The following is a 22,009-nucleotide window of genomic DNA, read 5'->3' as shown; positions in this document are numbered from 1 at the left end:
ACGGGACTGAGGAACAAGTTCACAACTGGGTGGTCTAGTGGTAAAGACGTTAGTCGCGTAGGCTGTAGACCGGAGTTCAATTCCCGGCTCCGCCACCAGTGGGCCTTGTCGTTTTTTCTTTCGTGTATGATATATATTTCAGTTGTTAATTCCACCAGGGTGCTTCATTTTGACATGTCATCTGTAATCATGCAAAGCGTGCCTCGTTCTGTTCGTTCTTGGGTCTTTGCCCAATGGGACGCCCTCCGATCACTAGATATAAGAGTCCTCGGACCAGAGAGGAGCGCCGAGGATATCGATTAGATACTTACAGGACGACATTTTTCATCCGATTTCTGCACTTGCCTTTGGATTTGGAGTGTTTGCCGCGTGTCTCGTACCGTACATTAGACTTGGTTTGACTTAGGATCTTTTAAATATATGTGGGACTGGGATATTTTAGGAGGTGAAGAAAGCACGTTGTCTGACATTTTTAGAGGAAGGACATAGAAAAAGCCAAAACAATGAATTAAGATCATGCAACAATTCGGAATAATTTAATATAATTAATTATATTTATTTAATATTATAATTTAATTTAATAATATCTACGTAACATTTAAAAAATAACAATCTAAAACGTGACCACATACATAACCTCGTCCTGCCTTTGTGATTTATAAATAAAATAAAAAATAAAAATAAATTAATCGTGATACAATGGAAAATCTACCTTATTTATTGAATAATTTGATGGTGGGCACGACGAGCATAGAGTAGAGACCGCTTCCTCTACATTCATTATATTGAGTATTATAATTTATTAATATTTTCATTTGAATTTGAACGTAGCGTAACTTTGATTCGTAGTGGAGCCTTAATATTCTGCATGATGGAGGTGTTGAGATCCCGTGGCACACGGCTAGGCCGCTCGCCAACTGGCGATACACAAGAGTGACGTAGCACCGCTGCCACAGCCACCAGCGACTGAATGTAAGCCAAATGCTCACCTATAAAAAAAAACGGTTTTTAAGACATTATCTGGAAAGAGATAGGTACTTAGATAAGCCAAATGGTCTAATAATTACAGCCTGTCAAAAAAGAATACATAGATTAATAAGTGCATCTTACACAAATTGATTTTAATTTACTATGATGATACTAGTACCTTTTATACATTGCAAGAGTTTTTTGATGACAGAATGTTTAATTAATACCTATTATAACAAAATTAAGTAGCTAAAAGTATTATTAATAACTTGTAAAACCTAATTTGTAATTTATTTATATACCTACTATTAAGTAGTTGCACAGAATATATAATAGTACAAGTACAGAAGGCCCACTGCTTTGATGTTCACGAAATGCCGCCTTTTTAAATACCTACAAAATTCTTACAAAGAAACGAGCCGCACGTGCGCGGCGTCCGGTGATAGGGTTACCAATGGATCCAAACTAATTAATACTCACATAAAATGTTATGACTATTATATTCAAGTCTTGGGTACTTTCTAGGTTTATATACTGTATTTATATATTTTTGTTCAAGTTCCAACATCACAAGATTCACAAGCCTTATTGAACTTTTCCGTGGAACTTAATCAGTAGTAGATCTAAGTAAGAATGTCTTATGGTATTTATTTTATTCAATATGTCTATTTAACTAAGTATTATTAGCCATTCCACACGCGGACATCGCTTAAAAAAACCTCGCGACGTAAAGTAACAATAGAAAGTGCGAACGTGCATTCCGTGAGAACGCGCGCCACCCCTGAGTAGGCCGCGAACTCGCGGCCGCCAGGATGTACTTGTAGCGCGGCGATAGAATCGCAGAGTGAGCCGCCCCTGGTAGTTATAAGATTGCTGCGCCCTTGCAGGGTCATATTACTCCCACATGTTATATGTTTGTAATATGTTTGCAATAAATGCTTTGTTTGTTTGTTTGTTTGTTAGTTTTTAATTTCTACTCTTTTTTGCCAGGCTGTTACAGTAGTAGTGTTTTTGCTTAAATTATTTATTATATATTATTATTAATCACAGTATCCCGTCGACATAACATCAACATGCAAATTATTTACAGTTTGCACATGAAGGTACGAGTACTAATTAACTAACTATGAGCATGCAATCATTATACAATAAAAAAAATATATATATATATATATATATATATAAATGACAGTAAAGTAGAATTAGGATAGTCAATGAATGAAAAGTAATAATTATAAACTAGGGTATTATTCCAGAATTGTCAAAAGCTAAAGCAATAAAATAATTTATGTCAACACCAAATCAGCAATCCTCATTACATTCCAAATAATCCTTAACTGAGTAAAAACAGTGTCCAAGTAGCCACTCAGTCAATTTTATCCTTAACTCATTTCCGTTTAACATTCTTAAATATTTAGGGAGGTTGTTAAAAATTACAATACACATGTTAAATGCATTTCTCTTATATACATCAGAGTTGCATGCTGGTTGGTAAAGAAGATGTTGGTATTGAGCCCGGAGTTGTCTTGTAAACATTACTTCACGCTTTGTAAAATAATCCGGGTGGTTAATTGTTCAATTTACCTATATAGTTGTGTATGTATAGTTTAATGTAATGTAACCTATTATAACTTACATGTTTGGTTTACCTGTTAGTGTAAGTTGGTTGATAATAAATGAAATAAATGAAATTGTAAACAGACTCACTTTCAAAATATACATGCAAGCTAGTGGGAGAATGTGAAACTTTTGGAATAGAGGTTTGCATGGGGCATCAAATTTAGCGCCAGCCAATGCTCGTAGACAAGCTTTCTGGAGTATAAAAGCCCTCTGAACTTCCACAGAGTTACCCCACAATAATAGGCCGTAATTCAGAGTAGAGGAAACGTATCCGTGGTAAGCTGTTATTGCGGCTTGTGCATTAACATGTGTCAGAGTAACTTATCCGAAATAAGCCATCAACATGACAGATCTGTAGCTGCAGGTAAATATGCTGTCCCCAGAGTAAGTAATTACTATGGGGATAGACTTGTTAACAAACGATTACCTTACTTACTCAACTCCTTACCTGCAGCTATTAGAATGGAGAAAAACAATAAGTAATAGGTTCAAAAGGTCTTTGTTCCAATACTACATAGATAAACTTTAGATGCCCTATTTGTTAACAACTTTTTACTTACCTTAGCAGTAATATGTAAATCCGTATATTATATTAACGTTATAACTAATTATATATTGTATAGACTCGTGGATCTCACAGTCAAACTGTGTAAACAGTTTTGGGGGACATTGTATTTATTCTTATGTTCATTATGTAAGATGCTTATTCAATAAACAAAAAAAAAACTTTATAAATGTTTTTCTGTGGTTTTCAAGTCGTATTAAAATATGGTAGTTTTTTTGTATGTTAATTGGACAGTAATAAATAGAGATGGGCTGAATATTCGGTATTCGGCATATTCGGCAAGTTTTTCAATGTTCGTATTCGGCCGAATAGTTCGGTTACATTGCCGAATATTTACCGAATAAACAAAGTAAATAAATAACGTAAGTTGTTTCGTAATTCATCACATAATGACATCCTATTTCTGCATTCTAAGGAACTACCAAAGGGAGTTAAAAATACGTTAAAATATAGAATACAATAATTTTGTTTGAAAGTAAAAATAACGTACCTTAAGAAACAAAAACCAAAATTTTCTTATGATTGAAATGCGCTTTAACGATTAGAGAAGCGACAAACAAGCTTTCTTCCTAAGTAATCCTCTCCAAGCACCTAATTAATTCCAGAACCCTTAATATCAAGCAAGAGTGATCACGTGATGATTTAATTATGATCACACGGGAGCTTTAGGAGCTTTAAGAAACGGGCTAAACCCGGCCGAGTTTAACCTGAGCTATCATTTCTTCTCTAAGCGCTCTAACATGCCTTAGGTCGATGGCTGTTACTGACACAAAAAATATGTGATTTAATTGACTTTCTAGAAAAATAATCATAAGTCGTGTTTTTAATTTAATATTATGTATTTGGATTTTACCAAAATTAAATAATAGGTACCTAATTATTTCCTTAACAACTACTTAATTTGCGTCATGAAATTGAAAAGCTGAACAAATAAGTACTTCGGTAATAATAGAGACTGACGTAAGTTGAGTTATAATAAATTTTATTTGTGTAATGACTAATGAAACCTTCGAAAAATATGTTTAGAGACAGCCATGAGCGTCATATCACCTTGTAAGGCTTATTCTAACGGCTAAAACTGTAAACACCATTTTTACTTCCTAATTGTGTACATCAATCTTAAATTTAGAAATGATTAGACAAGTATTTTTCATCACAACAACTGGTAAAGGCTTTCTTTGCTCTTCGAAAACAGATAGCAAAATTGCATTTTATCCACAAGGGAGCAAAGTAATTTCATACAAATTTTAAGTCGATGTCTTAATCTGGCTGCTAGATGTTACCTATAAATGATGATTTTGAATCATCAATATTGAGTAAATGAACGGATTTGATTTATTTTGATGTTTTATAGTCAGTATTTTGTTCGTGTTGGAGCGGTGAAAAATTTTGTGTTTCACTCGGTGGCAAGGTTTAACTTTCGTGTCTTGATTTGATACCCTCGCAACGCTCAAGATTCCATTTTTTGAACCTTCGCGGTACAATATTGGAATCCTTCGCTTGCTCAGGTATCAATATTGGCACGCGCCGTTAAACAACTACTTTGCCCCCTTGTAAAAGAAATAACTATATAGCTATAGTATAAAAGCCTATTCATATCCTGAACTTTAATTACATAGGTAGGTACATCTTAAGTGAACTTGAACTTGCTAACAATCTTTTAGCCAGCGGTTTCTCAACTGTTTTTTTAAACAGAATATTATAAAAGGGGCACGGGACTGAGGAACAAGTTCACAACTGGGTGGTCTAGTGGTAAAGACGTTAGCCGCGTAGGCTGTAGACCGGAGTTCAATTCCCGGCTCCGCCACCAGTGGGCCTTGTCGTTTTTTCTTTCGTGTATGATATATATTTCAGTTGTTAATTCCACCAGGGTGCTTCATTTTGACATGTCATCTGTAATCATGCAAAGCGTGCCTCGTTCTGTTCGTTCTTGGGTCTTTGCCCAATGGGACGCCCTCCGATCACTAGATATAAGAGTCCTCGGACCAGAGAGGAGCGCCGAGGATATCGATTAGATACTTACAGGACGACATATTTTTTCATCCGATTTCTGCACTTGCCTTTGGATTTGGAGTGTTTCCCGCGTGTCTCGTACCGTACATTAAACTTGGTTTGACTTAGGATCTTTTAAATATATGTGGGACTGGGACATTTTTGGAGGTGAAGAAAGCACGTTGTCTGACATTTTTAGAGGAAGGACATAGAAAAAGCCAAAACAATGAATTAAGATCATGCAACAATTCGGAATAATTTAATATAATTAATTATATTTATTTAATATTATAATTTAATTTAATAATATCTACGTAACATTTAAAAAATAACAATCTAAAACGTGGTCACACACATAACCTCGTCCTGCCTTTGTGATTTATAATATTAAACTTTTTGGAACTTATAATTTAAATAAAAAATAAAAATAAATTAATCGTGATACAATGGAAAATCTACCTTATTTATTGAATAATTTGATGGTGGGCACGACGAGCATAGAGTAGAGACCGCTTCCTCTACATTCATTATATTGAGTATTATAATTTATTAATATTTTCATTTGAATTTGTACGTAGCGTAACTTTGATTCGTAGTGGAGCCTTAATATTCTGTATGATGGTGGTGTTGAGATCCCGTGGCACACGGCTAGGCCGCTCGCCAACCGGCGATACACAAGATTGACGTAGCACCGCTGCCACAGCCACCAGCGACTGAATGTAAGCCAAATGCTCACCTATAAAAAAAAACGGTTTTTAAGACATTATCTGGAAAGAGATAGGTACTTAAGATAAGCCTAATGGTCTAATAATTACAGCCTGCCAAAAAAGAATAGATTAATAAGTGCATCTTACACAAATTGATTTTAATTTACTATGATGATACTAGTTTTTTCCCCTCACTAGCTCGGAAACACGTGTTTTGTCCTTTAATACCAGCGGGTAAAAACGCATTTTATCCACTAGTGGGTAAAGTAATTTGACCTTGAATAAAGTCAAATTAACTGCTTTAAAATTGATAAAAGCAGGTGAATCTAGTAATAAAGATGATTTACCACCTGTGGAACCACTGAAAGCAGTGATAACCGCATTTTTTGCGTTGTAGTTTCCTCGCTACAATGAGGGTAAAAGTTTTGTGTTACACTCGGGTGCAAATGTATTTTACTTCTCGTGTGTTAAAAAACTCGCAAGTTCAGGATTCTATTCTCGAACCACTCGCTTCGCTCGTGGTTCAACTATAGAATCCTTTCACTTGCTCGTTTTTCAATTCCACACTCGGCGTTAAAATACAACTTTGCCCCCTTGTATAACAAATAACTATTAATTTCTACTCTTTTTTGCCAGGCTGTTACAGTAGTAGTGTTTTTGCTTAAATTATTTTATGATTCAAATACAGGGGACAGATTTTTGAATCTCTTCCATTCGATTTCGTGATATTCGTTCAATAATATCTCCACTACTAGCGATTTAAATTCTACTAACAGAATCGAAAACGAGTGGTCATTACCACTATAGATTCAGATTCAGATTCATTTATTTCATAATACAAATTACAGTATAAATTGCATGTCAATCTACAAGAATTCATATTACGATCGTCAAATACAATAATATAAATAATTTCATAATACCTAGTTCTAAAAATAAACGATTTAACAATATCTAATTAATGTTTAAGTATTATCTCCTGTAGCGGATCGTATAGGTACGAGGGGCGTTCAATAAGTTATGATAATGAGTATTAAAACATAAGAATGTAAGTATCCTTATATTTTTATAATTAAAAGTAACTTTTTTGTGATTTATTTACATATTTAATTTTTTCAATTATTTTTTTTTGCCCCCTTTAAAAATTGAAATCTTAACGATAGTCTAAATACCATGTCAGTAAGCACTTCACTTCATTATACTTCAGAGTAGCGATTATTTTACAATTTTATTTAAAGGTTGGGTATAAAATATTAATGACCCTTATATTACCTTCAATATTAGGTATGTCACTTGTAGCTTTAAATACACTAACTTGAGCAGCACCCTCGGCAATTTGAGGGTTCAGCCCTGTCGACTGTCATTTTGAAGGCCAAAACCATTATTATTTGTTTGTTTAAAATGTTCTTATTGTAACTAATCATTTTTTTAATATAAAAATAATTGTATGTTCTTCTTTAATACTAATGTAATTTTGTTTCCAATCTATATTCTCAATTTTCGTGATAATCTGTAAAAATCGTGAACATGACCCAAAACAGCACCTAGAGTTTTTTTGGATACCATACCGTTTGAAAATGTATCTACACCGTGTCCAATAAGTCCGAATACTCACATTTTACCTCAGTTCTAAAGATATAGGGATCACAGGCCATCAAATTCTTATTTAAACTAAAGAGTATATTCCTCTTAATAAAATACAAGCACAAAGTACATGGAATTTCCGAAGTGTCTAAGAAAAACAAAGAGGTAAAGTGCCAACAAAATACTTGCTCGGCACGCAGGTGACGAGTTATTTTTTATAAGGAGAATCTGTATGTGATAAAACAGACGCCACGTGTCCAAAATAAACTATTATGGGTACCGAGGATAGATAACGTTCCGGGCAACTAGAAAAATGTGCCTAGGTTCCAAAGCTCACCATCGGCCCAGGTGTGGGATGCAGTATGTAAGCGAGGTAAACTACCTTCAGTACTTACAGATAAAAGCGTTAAAATCAACGTTTTTTTCTTTAAAACCAAGGTTTTGGAGAAAAAAATGCCTTAAAGTTAAAAAGGATGCTTGGGAATGAGTATCATGTGTCCCAACAGGACGCACCTCCAGCACATTCGGCAAATGGTATTCTAGCGTAGTTTCAGACTAATTTGGCAGTTTTTTATCCGAAACATGAGTGGCCACCCAGGCCTCCAGGTTTAGGCGTATTAGACTATTTTGTATGGTCATACATGCTTTGAAGACTAAATTTTTATAAAATCATAAACCTAGATCATTTCAAAAAGGTTATCGAGAGTATTTGGGATGAAATGTGAAGAAAACGGTGCGTGCCGCGTGTGATCCGTTTGAGAAGCGTTTGAGGCTGGTAAACAAGTTAATGCTGGAGTTATTCCAAAACATTTGTTGTGAATGTAGTAAATAAGAGTGCCATTCATAAAATATAATAATAATGTAGTAACTATTTGTTCATTTTGTTTTATTGGCTATTTGTGCTGTATTCAAACTTATTGGACACGGTGTATACGAACTTTTTTTATTGATGTTACTAACAAAGGATAAACCCAGCTTTAATTTAAAGTATGATTATTTTTGATATTCATGTCAGAAATGAACTCACGACATGTCAAATATTCATGAAAACATGCTCTTATTTTACTGAAAATTTTCATCCCCCACCTTGTGTCAATTATTTACATATCAAAGAAAAACAAATGAAAGTAGTAAAAATTTGAATTATGCAATTTCACTTTAATGAGTACTGCTACATGGACAAGTTAAGAAAAATTAAATCAAGATACAGGAACATATCCATTCTCATTACTTTTTGAACGTCCCTCGTAGTTTTAAAATTACTAGCCGTCCTTTTTCAAAAATAGCATTACGTCGTTTTCCTCATACTTTCGAATGGCGAAATCGTGCGTTCGTAATTAAAAAATCGATCCCTGCGGCCCGTTTCTCGAAAGGTACAAGCCTCGTATTACAAGTGCGCGAACTGTCAAATCGTATGGGTTGTCATGGAAACACACTTGTAATACAAGGCTTATACCTTTCGAGAAACGGGCCCCTGGGGCCCATTTCTCGAAGCTCCAAGTTACAATTTACAAGCGGTTGTCAATGTCTAATATGACAAGTTGGAAAGAAACTTCCGCTTGTAACTTGTAACTATCAGTTTTGAGAAATGGGCCCCGGGTCGTTCGACACGGGTGCGTATCGATCGATATAACTTTTTTTGATATATTTTTAGTCGTTATAACGATCATTTGATATACTTAATTATTAAATCATATAACAACAAATAAATATACTAACAAATTGTATAATTCTTATTTAATATAGTGATATTTTTTTCGAAAAACATTTATTATAACATACCTACTTTGAGTATAATGATTATTTCCGATAATAAATAAATTGTATAACACAAATTCTTTCTAACGCACAGTTAGAATAAAAACATTTTTACAATAATTTATTTATTTATTATTATATTTATATGTACTGTCAGAAAAGTAGGTTAGGTTAGAACTGTGATCCCTTCAAAAAAGTATAAAATTAATTCATGAAATGTTTTATACCTTTTGCTAGTTATATTATACTAGTCGTATATGAATAGATAGTTATACCATATAACGGTTATTATAAATAAGTGTTATACGAAATAATGATTATACAAAATAAAAGTAGATATTTTGTGGTTATACCAAATGTTAATTATGTCAAATGAGTGATTATATCCTTTAAAAATATATCAAATGTTGTTATATCAAATGTTACAATACCAAAAAAATTATACCAATCATTACACACCCGTTCGACATGAAAGTAACACAACTCGACTTTACTTTTGCTGTGCTTTTGCTCAAGGGTCCATATTTGAAGTAGCGTGCACGAGGACGCGATAGAACTCCTAGTAAGCATAGTATTTGTATTTTCTACATATTGAAGTAGGTATTTATGAATATATAATATATGTATTATATCGTCTTGTTGGTTGCCACAACTCAATATAATTGCATAATTTCATTAAAACTACGGTCGAATATGGGAGCTGAAATTTAAAAAAATCTAAATGTCAAAATGGGATGTGCTTCTAATTACTTATTAGTCGTGGATTCTAATTTCTAAGTAAAATGTTTGGTTTCCTTTTTTCATTATCGACATTCGACTAATAAGTAGGTATAGGCTACTATAGACTCTTATCGAATTTGGCACAAGAAATGATTGTTTCCTGTAGTATTTGACATAAGAAACCAATTTTTATAGATTTTGGGTATTAAAAGTGTATGGTGGCTACATATTTTCGATTAAAAATGTGTGTAATATTTATTTTAACTTTGGCCACCGAAAACGCTGTCAGACGTGTAGTGACGTCATAGAACCTAACTTAACTTCATGCCGAGTTAGTTAATCACTGGCATGATGAACTTTATGCTTCATAACTTAAATGGTCAGTAATAAATAATATAAAATAGATTTAAAAAAACCGGCCAAGAGCGTGTCGGGCCACGCTCAGTGTAGGGTTCCGTAGTTTTCCTTATTTTTCTCAAAAACTACTGAACCTATCAAGTTCAAAACAATTTTCCTAGAAAGTCTTTACAAAGTTCTACTTTGGTGAATTTTTTCATATTTTTTAAACATATGGTTCAAAAGTTAGAGGGGGGGGACGCACTTTTTTTTCCTTTAAGAGCGATTATTTCCGAAACTATTAATATTATCAAAAAATGATTTTAGTAAACCCTTATTCATTTTTAAATACCTATCCAACAATATATCACACGTTGGGGTTGGAATGAAAAAAAATATCAGCCCCCACTTTGCATGTAGGGGGGGTACCCTAATAAAACATTTTTTCCCATTTTTTATTTTTGCACTTTGTTGGCGTGATTGATATACATATTGGTACCAAATTTCAGCTTTGTAGTGCTTACGGTTACTGAGATTATCCGCGGACGGACGGACGGACGGACGGACGGACGGACGGACGGACGGACGGACGGACAGACAGACATGGCGAAACTATAAGGGTTCCTAGTTGACTACGGAACCCTAAAAAGGGTCAAGTAGCCTATTGCAGCCACGTGGCAGCCACACAATACAAATATGTATATGTATACCTAAATAATATCTTAACTTACCAATGCATGCTCTAGGTCCTTTACCAAAAGGCATGTAAGCATCCTTGAAGGTTGCATGTTCTCCGTAGAAGCGGTCAGGACAGAACCGCTCAGGGTCGGGGAAATACTGAGGATCCATGTGCACCGCCTGCGCCGGGACGACTACCAACACGCCGGGGTCGAGCGTGACATTAGTGCCGGGGATGGTGTACTGCTTCATACATTTGCGCATAAAGTTGCCAGTTGGCGAGAACAAGCGCAATGCTTCCCTGAAAGATTTGAAAATTTAGAGGAATTAGAAAAGAGAGGTAATACAATCAACTAGCGATTGGATTGACTGTCAGTTCACTTTTAATACGTTCGATATTTTAAACGAAACAAATGACTGATAGATGATAGACTGCTTTCGTTCTAGTCGAAACGAATTGATAGTATGGAATTAATATGAAATCGTGAGGAGTGACGTCACGGTCAACTCATTTAAGTTTATATCTTTCTCTTCGATTTATTAAATAGAAATTAAGTTTAAAAATAACTACTGTCCATATTTTTCTTCTAGTTACCTAGTGAATTAACCCCGGCTTGTACCAATTACTTTTTCGGAACTTATGTGCGAAATGTCATTTGATATTTGCCAGTCGCTTTTCAGTGAATGAAAACATCGTAAATAAACCGGGCTAGAAACCCAATAAGTCCTAGTTAACTTTCGGGTTGGAAGGTCTGATGGCAGTCGCTTTCGTAAAAACTAGTGCCTACGCCAAATCTTCGGATTAGTTGTCAAAGTGGATCCCAGGCTCCCATCAGACGTGGCAAATGCCGGAATAACGCAAGGCGGATGTATAGTGCACTATTTCATGCACTGCATAAAATATTTCATTAAGTATAAGAAAGTACTCTATTATTTCATCGTCGCTATAATCACTTTTTGTAACAGATGTTATACCGTTAATCAGGGTAATTGGTTGCCATTGTTGCCAATATCGTAAAGTAAACAATACGAGGCACTAGCAGTAGCAGATAGACTTCTAAGAAATAAAATACTTCTATTTCATATGATACAGTGCGTTATATAATAAGAGTGTGACTGAATGACGAGAAAACAAATAAATATAGTTACCGGAAGCAGGCTTCGAGGTACTTCATTTCCTTAATAGCTTCATAAGTTAATTGGTTCCCATGACGCGCTAGCACGAAGTCAATTTCTTCGTGGCATTTTCTCTGGTATTCAGGATGGTGACCGAGCTCGTACAGTGTGTAGCTTGTCGCAGAAGTCGTCGTATCAGTCCCGGCGGCCATATACATAAACACTTGAGCAGTCAGTAGTGCGTCGGTAAACTCCACCTCCGTCTTAGTAGGGGAACCGTCAACATTCTTGCGTGTCAAAGAGTCTCCAACCATCGTACCCTTCTTTTTTAACTTCAAAAGTAAATCTACAAAATCATTCCTGTCGGAGGGCTCATTATTTCTTTGTTTCATAATAATATCCACCACAGCTTTAGTAGTATCTTCAAGAAAAGATGAAATAATGTGGACATGCTTAAATATAGCCGGCATGTTTAGTTTCAATAAGTACACAAGTATATCTCTTTTTGTGGGCTTAAAAAATCGTTTACACAGTTTCAATACCACTTCATGTTCGCCATTTAAGGTATTCAAATCGATACCTAATCCGCAAGCTCCAACGACGTCTACAGAGTAACGTTTCACTAAATCTACAGCATCGATTTCACCTTTATCCGCTGTACATGCAATATGTTGCAATTTTTCCGCTCTTTCCAAGATTTGATGAAACATTCCCTTGATCTTTCCGGTAGAAAAGGCAGGCGAAATGTTTTTCCTTAATAATTTCCACAAGTCACCTACGCTAAAAAATATTTGATTGAGAAATGGTTCAGGCTCTTTGTCTAGTTCTAAAATTCCTCTTGAGTAGAATGTATCAAAGTCTCTTATAAGGACATATTTGATTATTTCAGGATCTCTGACCATGAGTACTGGTGAAGTAAAAACATAAAATCCGACAATCTTTTCATTGGAATTCGCAGCGTAAAGGTTCTCGTACAACTCTACCTCGCTAACCTGATTCAGACACTGTAACTTGAACATACGTAGTAACGAAAATAAACTAATTTGCTTGACACCACGCCTTGACCAATAATTATAAGTATGTATACAATAAAAAAAGAACAACATGAAAACTAAGCCCATAAAGAACATCATAATATTTGGTAAATCAAAATAATGTTTAGAAAAATGATAATGATAAAATAAATCCCAGCGGCTTCACGGAAACTTAACAACTACTATTGAGAATGGAAATGAAAAAAAGTTTGCGCCTAGTGCCTACTACAATGAGCTATGTGGCAACATTGCCGTCCGTAAGCAACTTTGCCATAGTCTACATGTCTACATTTAGGGATAAAAGGGTTTTACGAAATATATTTTTTAATTTCGAACGCACTAATTCGCCGTTCAAAAATCTCTGGCTAACGACGAAACGCTCTTTTTGAAAAATAGTGGTAAAGACGACTCGATTTCGATTATCCTAGTAGAATTTAAATCGCTAAGTAGTGGAGATATTTTTGAACGAAGTTCAAGAAATCGAATGGTCGACGTTCAAAAATCGGCCCCATGGTGAAAAAGTCATCATCATCATCATCATTTCAGCCATTAATCGCCCACTGCTGAGCCTCCCTTCGTGTACGCCACTTATCCCGGTCCGGTGAAAAAGTAACTTTAAATAACTATGACGGGCTACATCTTTTTTGACGCTGAAAATGTGGTCGCTTAAATCTGGTAAGCAGATACACATATTTTTAGTATTGATATAATATTTTCTTCATAATCTTTAAATCTCTAAATACAAATAAGTATACACTAAATTAATAAGAAGACAAACAACGGACAGAAATTATGAAAAAGTATGACATATTCTGCGACAACTTTACCTTCTTACTTGGAGGTATTGACTGTTTTTATTGCAAAAAATATGTTTGTCCGGCCACTGACTAATAAATTAATGAATAATAAATTAAATCCTGCTTGTTGGTAAAGATAGAAGAAAGCCACAAGTGTGTCATTTATTTTGTTAGAAAAGTAGAGTCCTCAGTAGAGGGTGGTCCAAACCTTCATGTATTTTTTTAGATTCCTCATTATATGGTCTATGAGAATTCATCCCATGAATATTAGCCGATTTTTTGTAGTTTTCGAGTTACGAATTTTTTTCATGAGGAATTCTTGAGTGAAGAAATTAATTAAAAAAAAACTGTTAAGTTTTTTTACACTTTCTTTTTGTAAAATCATCACTACAAACGCTCAAATTCAAAATTTATCACACACAATCTTACATTTTGTACTTAAATGAGAAAATACCTACCACCTATATCCGAATGATTTTCGGTAATTTTACAACCTGCGCTTAAAAGAAAAAAAGTGATATAATTTTGAACGTAAAACTTTGAAGTTTGTATTTTTTCCGACTTGCACCGATTGCAGTGATGATGATGCAAAAAGAAAGTATTAAAAAGTCAACAGTTTTTTTAATAAATTTTTTTGAAGAAAAAAAAATGAAGTTCATAATTCAAACACTACAGAAATCGGCTTATATACATGGGGTATATTCTCATAGCCCATGATGTGAGGAATCTAAAAGAAATCTTGACGTCAAGGTTTGTAAAACCCTGTATAGCTACAGACGAATATAAATAAAAATCGGCTTTTGCCTAAATAATACGTTTTTATTAAATAATTTGTGGTAAAGTTGCCACGTTTTTGGCGGTAACAGATGTATTTGTCATTATTATTCACTTTTATTGTTTAGGGTTCCTTAGCCAAATGGAAAATCCTTACATGGATACGTAGACAACTTGCCAATCGTTTACGCTTCCCGGTAGCGAATAAAACACACTGTCAATGTCACTCTAAATTTTATCTAGTATTGTATTCTAAACGTCTAAAATTCATGATAATGGCTCTAAACAACTGAAACAACCCGTCTAACTTTCACCGACAACCGACCGCCCGCACTTGAAAAAAATTGACCTCGGCTGGCAAACTCACAATATCAGGTCAATAGAAAATATCAATATCATATTTTTACAGGTGCGGAACCATTTACTTGCGCAACTAAACGTAAATACGTCATATTTCCTTTAAAATTAACATGTGGCAAGATTAACAGAGTACAGTAGTTTTACTAAGGCCAGTTGAAAGCCATGTATCGAATTAGCCTTATTTGTGTCTCAGTGTTTTTGAATATACGTGCAGCAAAGATATTGGGCGTATTTCCAACTCCATCATTAAGTCATCAAGTGGTGTTTAACGCTTTGACTCACGAACTAATGCGACGTGGCCATGAAAACGTTATAATAACACCAAATCCTTCATTTTCGCAACATCATGCTCCAGAAAATTTTACTGAAATTGATGTGCACGATTTATCATACAAAATATATCGAAATATGACGTCAAATCTAAATTACGGTGATATAAAATGTATCGCAACAGATATAAACAGTCTGCGTGAAACATTTCTTACTGTATTCGAGAACCAGATGGCACTCGGAGAAGTTAGAGAGATAATTGAAAATAAAAATAATGATTTTGATGTATTATTAGTGGAAGCCGTCACAAGATATGCTCTCGCATTTTCACACGTAGTTAAAGTGCCAATAATAGCAGTTAGTTCCTTCTGCGCTGTGGCAGACAACTATTATGTCATGGGAGCTCCCATTCATCCCCTTTTGTATCCACAAATGCTCGCGTCGCGTTTTTATGGTCTCTCACTGTGGGAAAAAATGGGCTACTGGTACTGTATTTTTTCAATGTTAAATAGTTATTCAAAACGAGAAATGATTGAAAACATAGTTGTCAAACGGATTTTCGGTGACGACACCCCTGCTTTAAATATAATTGAAAATGACATTGACATATTTCTTATTAATATACATCGCTTATGGGAGGGCTGTCGCCCAATGCCGCCTGCTGTCATTCACCTTGGTGGTATGCATCTTAAACCTGGTAAAGGGTTAACTAAGGTTTGTATCATGCAATCAGTGCAATCACAAAATATTTACAGCTTCTTAAAATGATGTGCTATCTCACGTAAGATAATGACAAATTTCCTTTACTCCCTGTCTCAGCTACATCTCCGAAAGCTCTCACGTAATTACCTAATGTGTCAGAATATCACAATCATCATCATCATGTAACTATTAAAAATAATCTTTTTTGCTTATGTATTTTTAGGAGTTAAAGGAATACCTCGATTCATCCACAAACGGTGTGATTTACTTAAGTTTTGGGACAAACGTTAACCTGTCTGTTCTGTCAGCATACAAGATACAGGCTATGATAAACGTGTTCTCAAAGTTGCAATACGACATCTTGTGGAAATGGGACCAGGATGAGCTGCCGGGGAAAACAGAGAATATCCGCATATCAAAATGGTTTCCACAGTCTGATCTATTAAGTAAGTTAGTTCAAAGAGGATCGAGTTTCTAGAGAGTTACTGCCAAAGAAAAATGTGTAGTCACTGTGCATAGACTGCAATCTCTCGACACAGGCTTAAAACTCTTTAACCTCAGTTTTGACCATTTGGCCCATATTCTTAGCTTGATATGTGTTAAAATGTCAAATGTTATTATTAGCTCTATGGTTACGAGTTGCATTGTGTCTTTGGTTAGCTTAAGTAAATCATCGACAAAGTGACACACTGTCGAAATAACTAATGTAATATCTGGGCGACCGAGCTTCGCTCGGTTCTATTTTAATATATCACGTCTTTAGATTAAAAAAAACTCTTATAAATACAAAAACAAAAAAAAAGCCAAAAAACAAAAACTTAATTTCTGGCCGGGATTCGAAACCCTGACACCTACGATCTATCTGCGTACATTAGACCGACCTCGTACGACTGAGCTAAGCGGAATCGATGCGCGCGCGGCGAAATTAAGGACCATATTTTACGTTTACAAACGCGAAAGAAAAACTCATGAAAACTCGAAAATTCGCGTTTTCCGGGATCTAAGGCTACGCTATATCGATTTTTCACCCCGAAAACCCCCACATAACAAATTTCAGCGAAATCGTTAGAGCGGTTTCCGAGATCGTCGGTATATATAAATAAATAAATAAATAAATAAATAAATAAATATACAAGAATTGCTCGTTTAATAGTATAAGATATGGCATTTCAATGTAGAATATAATAGAATAATTTTTTATTTATTTATGTACAGTAGGTTGTATTGTATAATTTCTACTTGACTTCAATCCAATTAAAATATTTTTGATAAATAATTACTTAATTCAATTTCTTCATTTGTTTGTTTTCTTTATAAAATTGTGTATACGTAATTTACAGAACATCCAAAGATTAAACTTTTCATCACACAAGGAGGTCAACAGTCCACAGACGAAGCGATCGACGCAGGAGTGCCTGTTTTAGGCATCCCAATGATGATGGACCAATTTTACAATACGCAGAAGTATGAAGATTATAAAATTGGAAAGAGAATATTCCTCAGTGATCTAACAGAAGAAACTCTCATGAATGCTATTACTGCTATCCTTGATGACAAAAGGTATGTAGTCCGGCATGTAAGCACGAGACATGTAAAAATCAAATTTTACAAATAGTGCGATACTTAGGTACGTTCGAGAATTTACTAGGGCGACTAATTTGATCTAAAGAAATATTGAAGCAGGTTTTTTTCTAACATTATTTATTACAACCATATTGTCTTTACAGACTGGTGTATAGTACGACGTAAAATTGTATTACTGTACTTAGTTATTATAGAAACAATCATACAATATTCTTGATCAACTACTATAATATATACGACTAACAAATCGGTCTTTTCATACCAGCTATCGGGAGAATGTCATGCGACTGCGAACTTTAATGTACGACGAGCCGATGACACCGCTGCAGCGAGCGGCGTGGTGGACGGAGCGTGTGCTGCGCTTGCGCGGCGCGCGGTACCTTCGCGCCCCTTCCGCGGGCATGAGCTGGCCCGAATACTACGAACTCGAACTAATATTCATTGTATTAGGCTTTACTATGGCGTTTATATTACTGTTTTTCTTTACACTATGCAATGTGAATAAAATCTGCAGATCAAGATGAATAAAGTTACCTGATCACATTTTATACTAAGTACCTAATCTGATTTATCATTGGTAGTATCAGAACATAATAATTATTATAATGCAATAATGATAGTTTAGGTAACCGATATATATTATAATGAATTTTTTTTTTGTATTTATTTAGGCAACAAACAGTCATACAAACAATAATGTGAAAATACATGATGTGTTAATAGACCTTGAGTGCCCTAACTTAAACATATTTTATTCTTATCTAAAATATAAGCTATTTTAGGAGCGGTTAGCGGGATTGTAGGCATTAAACTCAGACATACCTACGTGCAAACAAGAATTAAATAAATTATTTTTCACCACACCAACTGGTAAAGGCTTTCTTTGTTATTGGAAAACAGATAGCAAAATTGCATTTTATCCACAAGGGGGCAAAGTAATTTCATACAAATTTTAACTCTATGTCTTAATCTGGCTGCTAGATTTTACCTATAAATGATGATTTTGAATCATAAATATTGAATAAATGATGGATTTGATTTATTTTGATCTTTTATAGTCAGTATTTTGATCGTGTTGGTGTGGTGAAAATTTTTGTGTTTCACTCGGTGGCAAAGTTTGTTTAACCTTCGTGCCTTGATACCCTCGCAACGCTCAAGATTCCACTTTTTGAAACACTCGCTACGCTCGCGGTTCAATATTGGAATCTTTCGCTTGCTCAGGTATCAATATTGGCACGTGCGGTTAAACAACTACTTTGCCCCCTTGTAAAACAAATAACTATTACATAAGTTTATACAATGCTGAAACCTGATTTTTAACTATAAAATTATTATTTTTCAAACAGTTTCTAATCTATATACATATATAAAATGCTAACGCTAATGTACGTATGTCCGGGGTTTTCTCTATTACTATCAATTCCAATCAACCCCCTGTTGGGGTGGTAAATACCCCTTGGTCTCTAGATGAAAGTAAGGGAGTTTGGTCGCGGTGGGTGGAAGTGGGTGGCTGTGGGTGGCGAAAATGTTAAAAAAATATATATCTGTCCTTCTTCTGTATTGTACATCTCTACTTCTGTATCACGCAATATAATTTTAAATGTGTCACGCAATATAAAAAATGTGGGTAAGTGCATCTGTACTTATATATCTGTACTTCTGGAAAGTTCTAAAAATTTCCGAAATGATCCAGAAAAGTCCAGAATGTGTGCAAATGTTTCAATCGATATGGAATGTTCTAGAAAGTTCTAGATACTTCTGGAAAGTTCTAATATTCTCTAGAATAATCCAGAACGTTCCAAAATCTGCAAAACTGAATGTAGTTGATATAGAATGTTCTGGAAAGCTCCGATATTTTCCAGAATGATCTAAAACGTTCCAAAATGTGTAAAACTGAATGTATTTGATATATAATGCTCTGGAAAATTCTAATATTTTCTAGAATATTCTAGAACGTTCCAAAATGTGTTAAACTGAATGTAGTTGATATATAATGTTCTGGAAAGTTCCAATACTTTCCAGAACGCTCCAAAACGCTCCAAAATGTGCAAAACTGAATGTAGTTGATACAGAATGTTCTGGAAAGTTCCAATATCTTCTAGAATGATCCAGAACGTTCCAAAACGTGCAAAACTGAATGTAATTGACATAGAATATTCCGGAAAGCTCCGATACTTTCCAGAATGATCCAGAACGTTCCAAAACGTGCAAAACTGAATTCAGTGGATATAGAATGCTCTGGAAAATTCTAATATTTTCTAGAATGTTCTAGAACGTTCCAAAATGTGTTAAACTGAATTAAGTTTTACACATTTATGAAATTTCTACATTATTCCATAAGTTTTCAGAACTTTCCAGAACACTCCACATCGACCGAAACATTCACACACATTCTGGACCCTTCCAGATCATTTCAGAAATTTTCAGAACATTCCAGAACATTCCCATGAACAACACTAATTTCACACGTTTTGGAACGCTCCAGAACACTCCAGAAAACACAAGAACCTTCCCGAACATTCTAAATCTAAATATATAAAAGAAGAAACTGACTGACTGACTGACTGGCTGACTAACATATCAACGCACAGCCGAAACCGCTGGTCCTAGAGATTCCAAATTTGGCACGTAGGTTCCTTATATAATGTAGTCGCTACGGGACGAGACGGGACGGGCCGGGACAGGAATAAGGTTAGGGATAAGGATAGGGATAGGGACAGGGACAGGGACAGCGACAGGGCCAGGGATAGGGATAGGGATAATATGGGTATCGTTAGAGAGATATGCAGGCAGTGTAAAACGCAGTGCAAAAAGCAGGCGGCTCAGTGGGAAGGGATCGTTGTTGTAAGGGATAATGCAAGAAAGTACTTTTTACCCACCGACCATTAGTGTCGAAATACGGGCTATGTGGGTTGTTTATAAAGGTTTCCCCAGCGTATATAGAATACATACCTACTCATACCTGCTACCTACGCTGAGGTCGATGTGGTAACATTTCTACAATCATTGCAAGCATTTCTTTAAAAACAATAGTATTATGTGTAATCGAAATAATCGCAGACAAATGTACCTACAGAGAAACCTACGGATCCAAATGAAAATCTTAATTTTTGTATACGTTTGAATAAAAATACTTTTAGTACGCGGGCGAAGCAGCGGGTAAAAGCTAGTTGTTTATTAATTTTACTTTAAGTCAATGATAATTTGTTTCTTAAAACTATTACATATTTTATAGGAAAAAAGTATATTATATCTACAAAAGTATATTATATCTATAAAATAATATTATATCTACTTACACCTATACTTATTATAATTATACACCACGATTGGACGAGTCCCTTCATAGATCACATTCTAAGAACTGGGTTTCCACTACTACAGCGGCACTATCGCAATGTATGAACATACAATAAAAACACATGAAACACTGGTATTTAAAAAGGTAAGAAATGACGGAGATATAAGCAAGGTAACAAACACATAAAAAGAATATAAGCCTCGGTAAGGTGCAGCCAAATAAGGAGGCATCCTGAAAGGCTAAGATTGATGCTGCCAGAGCCACCTCAACCAATGTAGGTATACGGGGGCACAGAGTTATATAGTCCTCGAATATAATATTGTAATACTGTTAGAGATACCTTAAAGCAATAAGTCGTCCTTTTGTACTGTAATATTTTTCTTTTGTGCAATAAAGATAAATAATGAATGAATGAATCCAGACGAATAGATAATAAAACATCTGTCTGTAGTTCTAAAAATGTGGCTAAAACCAGTTGGAACATCATTAATAGGGATATGGGGAAAGTAAATAATAGAACGAATAATATGAATAAAATAATTGTTAATGATACTTTGATCGAGGGACCCAAGAATATAGCAAACGCGTTTAACAATTTCTTTATCAACAACACTAACACTAATAATAACGAATTTGACTCTCTTTTTCTGCAATATAACTACCATCTTAATAGTAACTATGCAAATATGTTTTTATCGCCCACAAGCTCAAAGGAAGTGTCGGACTTGATAAAAAATCTGAATAATACCCGATCTGTTGGGTATGATGATATTCCAACTGATGTACTGAAATTGACAGGTGATTTAATAGCCCCTGTGTTATCTTATCTGATAAACTTGACATTTGAGCAAGGCACTTTCCCTGATAAACTAAAATTATCTATCGTCAAGCCTATCTACAAGAAAGGGGACAAAGTAAAAGTAGAAAATTACAGACCCATTACACTCATCCCAATCCTCGCCAAAGTCTTAGAAAAAGCCATGCACAAAAGATTAATGAGTTTTGTAAATAAATACGAAGTATTAAGTACCCAACAGCACGGTTTCCAAAAAGGAAAATCCACCACACTAGCTGCTTTTAACGTCGTGAACAATATAATTAATAATGTAGATGAAGGAAACAAAACAGTATCAATTTTTTTC

General features: G+C 34.8%; 2 protein-coding genes across 4 annotated transcripts; one reads left to right on the top strand and one right to left on the bottom strand.

Annotated features, from left to right (window-relative positions):
- Nucleotides 1-606: 606 nt before the first annotated feature.
- LOC125228826 (cytochrome P450 6B6-like) lies at nt 607-13,240 on the bottom strand. 3 transcript variants are annotated; one of them, XR_007177327.1, is made up of 4 exons: nt 12,079-13,240; nt 10,983-11,230; nt 5,606-5,882; nt 905-989 (listed from the first exon to the last, which is right to left on the bottom strand). XR_007177327.1 is itself a non-coding variant. In XM_048133517.1 (3 exons), the coding sequence occupies exons 1-3, from the start codon at nt 13,176-13,178 to the stop codon at nt 793-795; spliced, it is 1,545 nt and encodes a 514-aa protein (XP_047989474.1). In that variant the 5' UTR covers nt 13,179-13,240; the 3' UTR covers nt 607-792. The 3 variants fall into 3 exon arrangements, 2 of the variants coding, with proteins under 2 accessions (XP_047989474.1, XP_047989473.1); XM_048133517.1 differs by lacking the exon at nt 5,606-5,882 and having other exon boundaries at nt 607-989; XM_048133516.1 differs by lacking the exon at nt 905-989 and having other exon boundaries at nt 5,460-5,882.
- A 1,919-nt stretch (nt 13,241-15,159) lies between these two features.
- LOC125228846 (UDP-glycosyltransferase UGT5-like) lies at nt 15,160-18,099 on the top strand. The gene is made up of 4 exons (XM_048133535.1): nt 15,160-15,994; nt 16,206-16,428; nt 17,323-17,542; nt 17,832-18,099. The coding sequence occupies exons 1-4, from the start codon at nt 15,173-15,175 to the stop codon at nt 18,088-18,090; spliced, it is 1,524 nt and encodes a 507-aa protein (XP_047989492.1). The 5' UTR covers nt 15,160-15,172; the 3' UTR covers nt 18,091-18,099.
- The last annotated feature ends 3,910 nt before the right edge of the window (nt 18,100-22,009 follow it).

This window comes from Leguminivora glycinivorella, chromosome 8 (genome assembly GCF_023078275.1).
Source record: "Leguminivora glycinivorella isolate SPB_JAAS2020 chromosome 8, LegGlyc_1.1, whole genome shotgun sequence".
NCBI classification, from domain to species: domain Eukaryota; kingdom Metazoa; phylum Arthropoda; class Insecta; order Lepidoptera; family Tortricidae; genus Leguminivora; species Leguminivora glycinivorella.
The sequence above is the reverse complement of the archived record's forward strand: the minus strand, read 5'-3'. Positions and strand labels throughout refer to the sequence as shown.

Bases quoted from the DNA above. Each gene is read 5' to 3' on its own strand.
- LOC125228846 (XM_048133535.1), top strand. From the start codon at position 15,173: ATGTATCGAATTAGCCTTATTTGTGTCTCAGTGTTTTTGAATATACGT. The intron at 15,995-16,205 runs GTTTGTATCATG...ATGTATTTTTAG, and splicing joins CTGGTAAAGGGTTAACTAAG to GAGTTAAAGGAATACCTCGA. The intron at 17,543-17,831 runs GTATGTAGTCCG...TTTTCATACCAG, and splicing joins GCTATCCTTGATGACAAAAG to CTATCGGGAGAATGTCATGC.
- LOC125228826 (XM_048133517.1), bottom strand. From the start codon at position 13,178: ATGATGTTCTTTATGGGCTTAGTTTTCATGTTGTTCTTTTTTTATTGT. The intron at 11,231-12,078 runs GTAACTATATTT...CAAATCTTTCAG, and splicing joins TACCTCGAAGCCTGCTTCCG to GGAAGCATTGCGCTTGTTCT. The intron at 990-10,982 runs GTAAGTTAAGAT...TTTTTTTTATAG, and splicing joins AGGACCTAGAGCATGCATTG to GTGAGCATTTGGCTTACATT.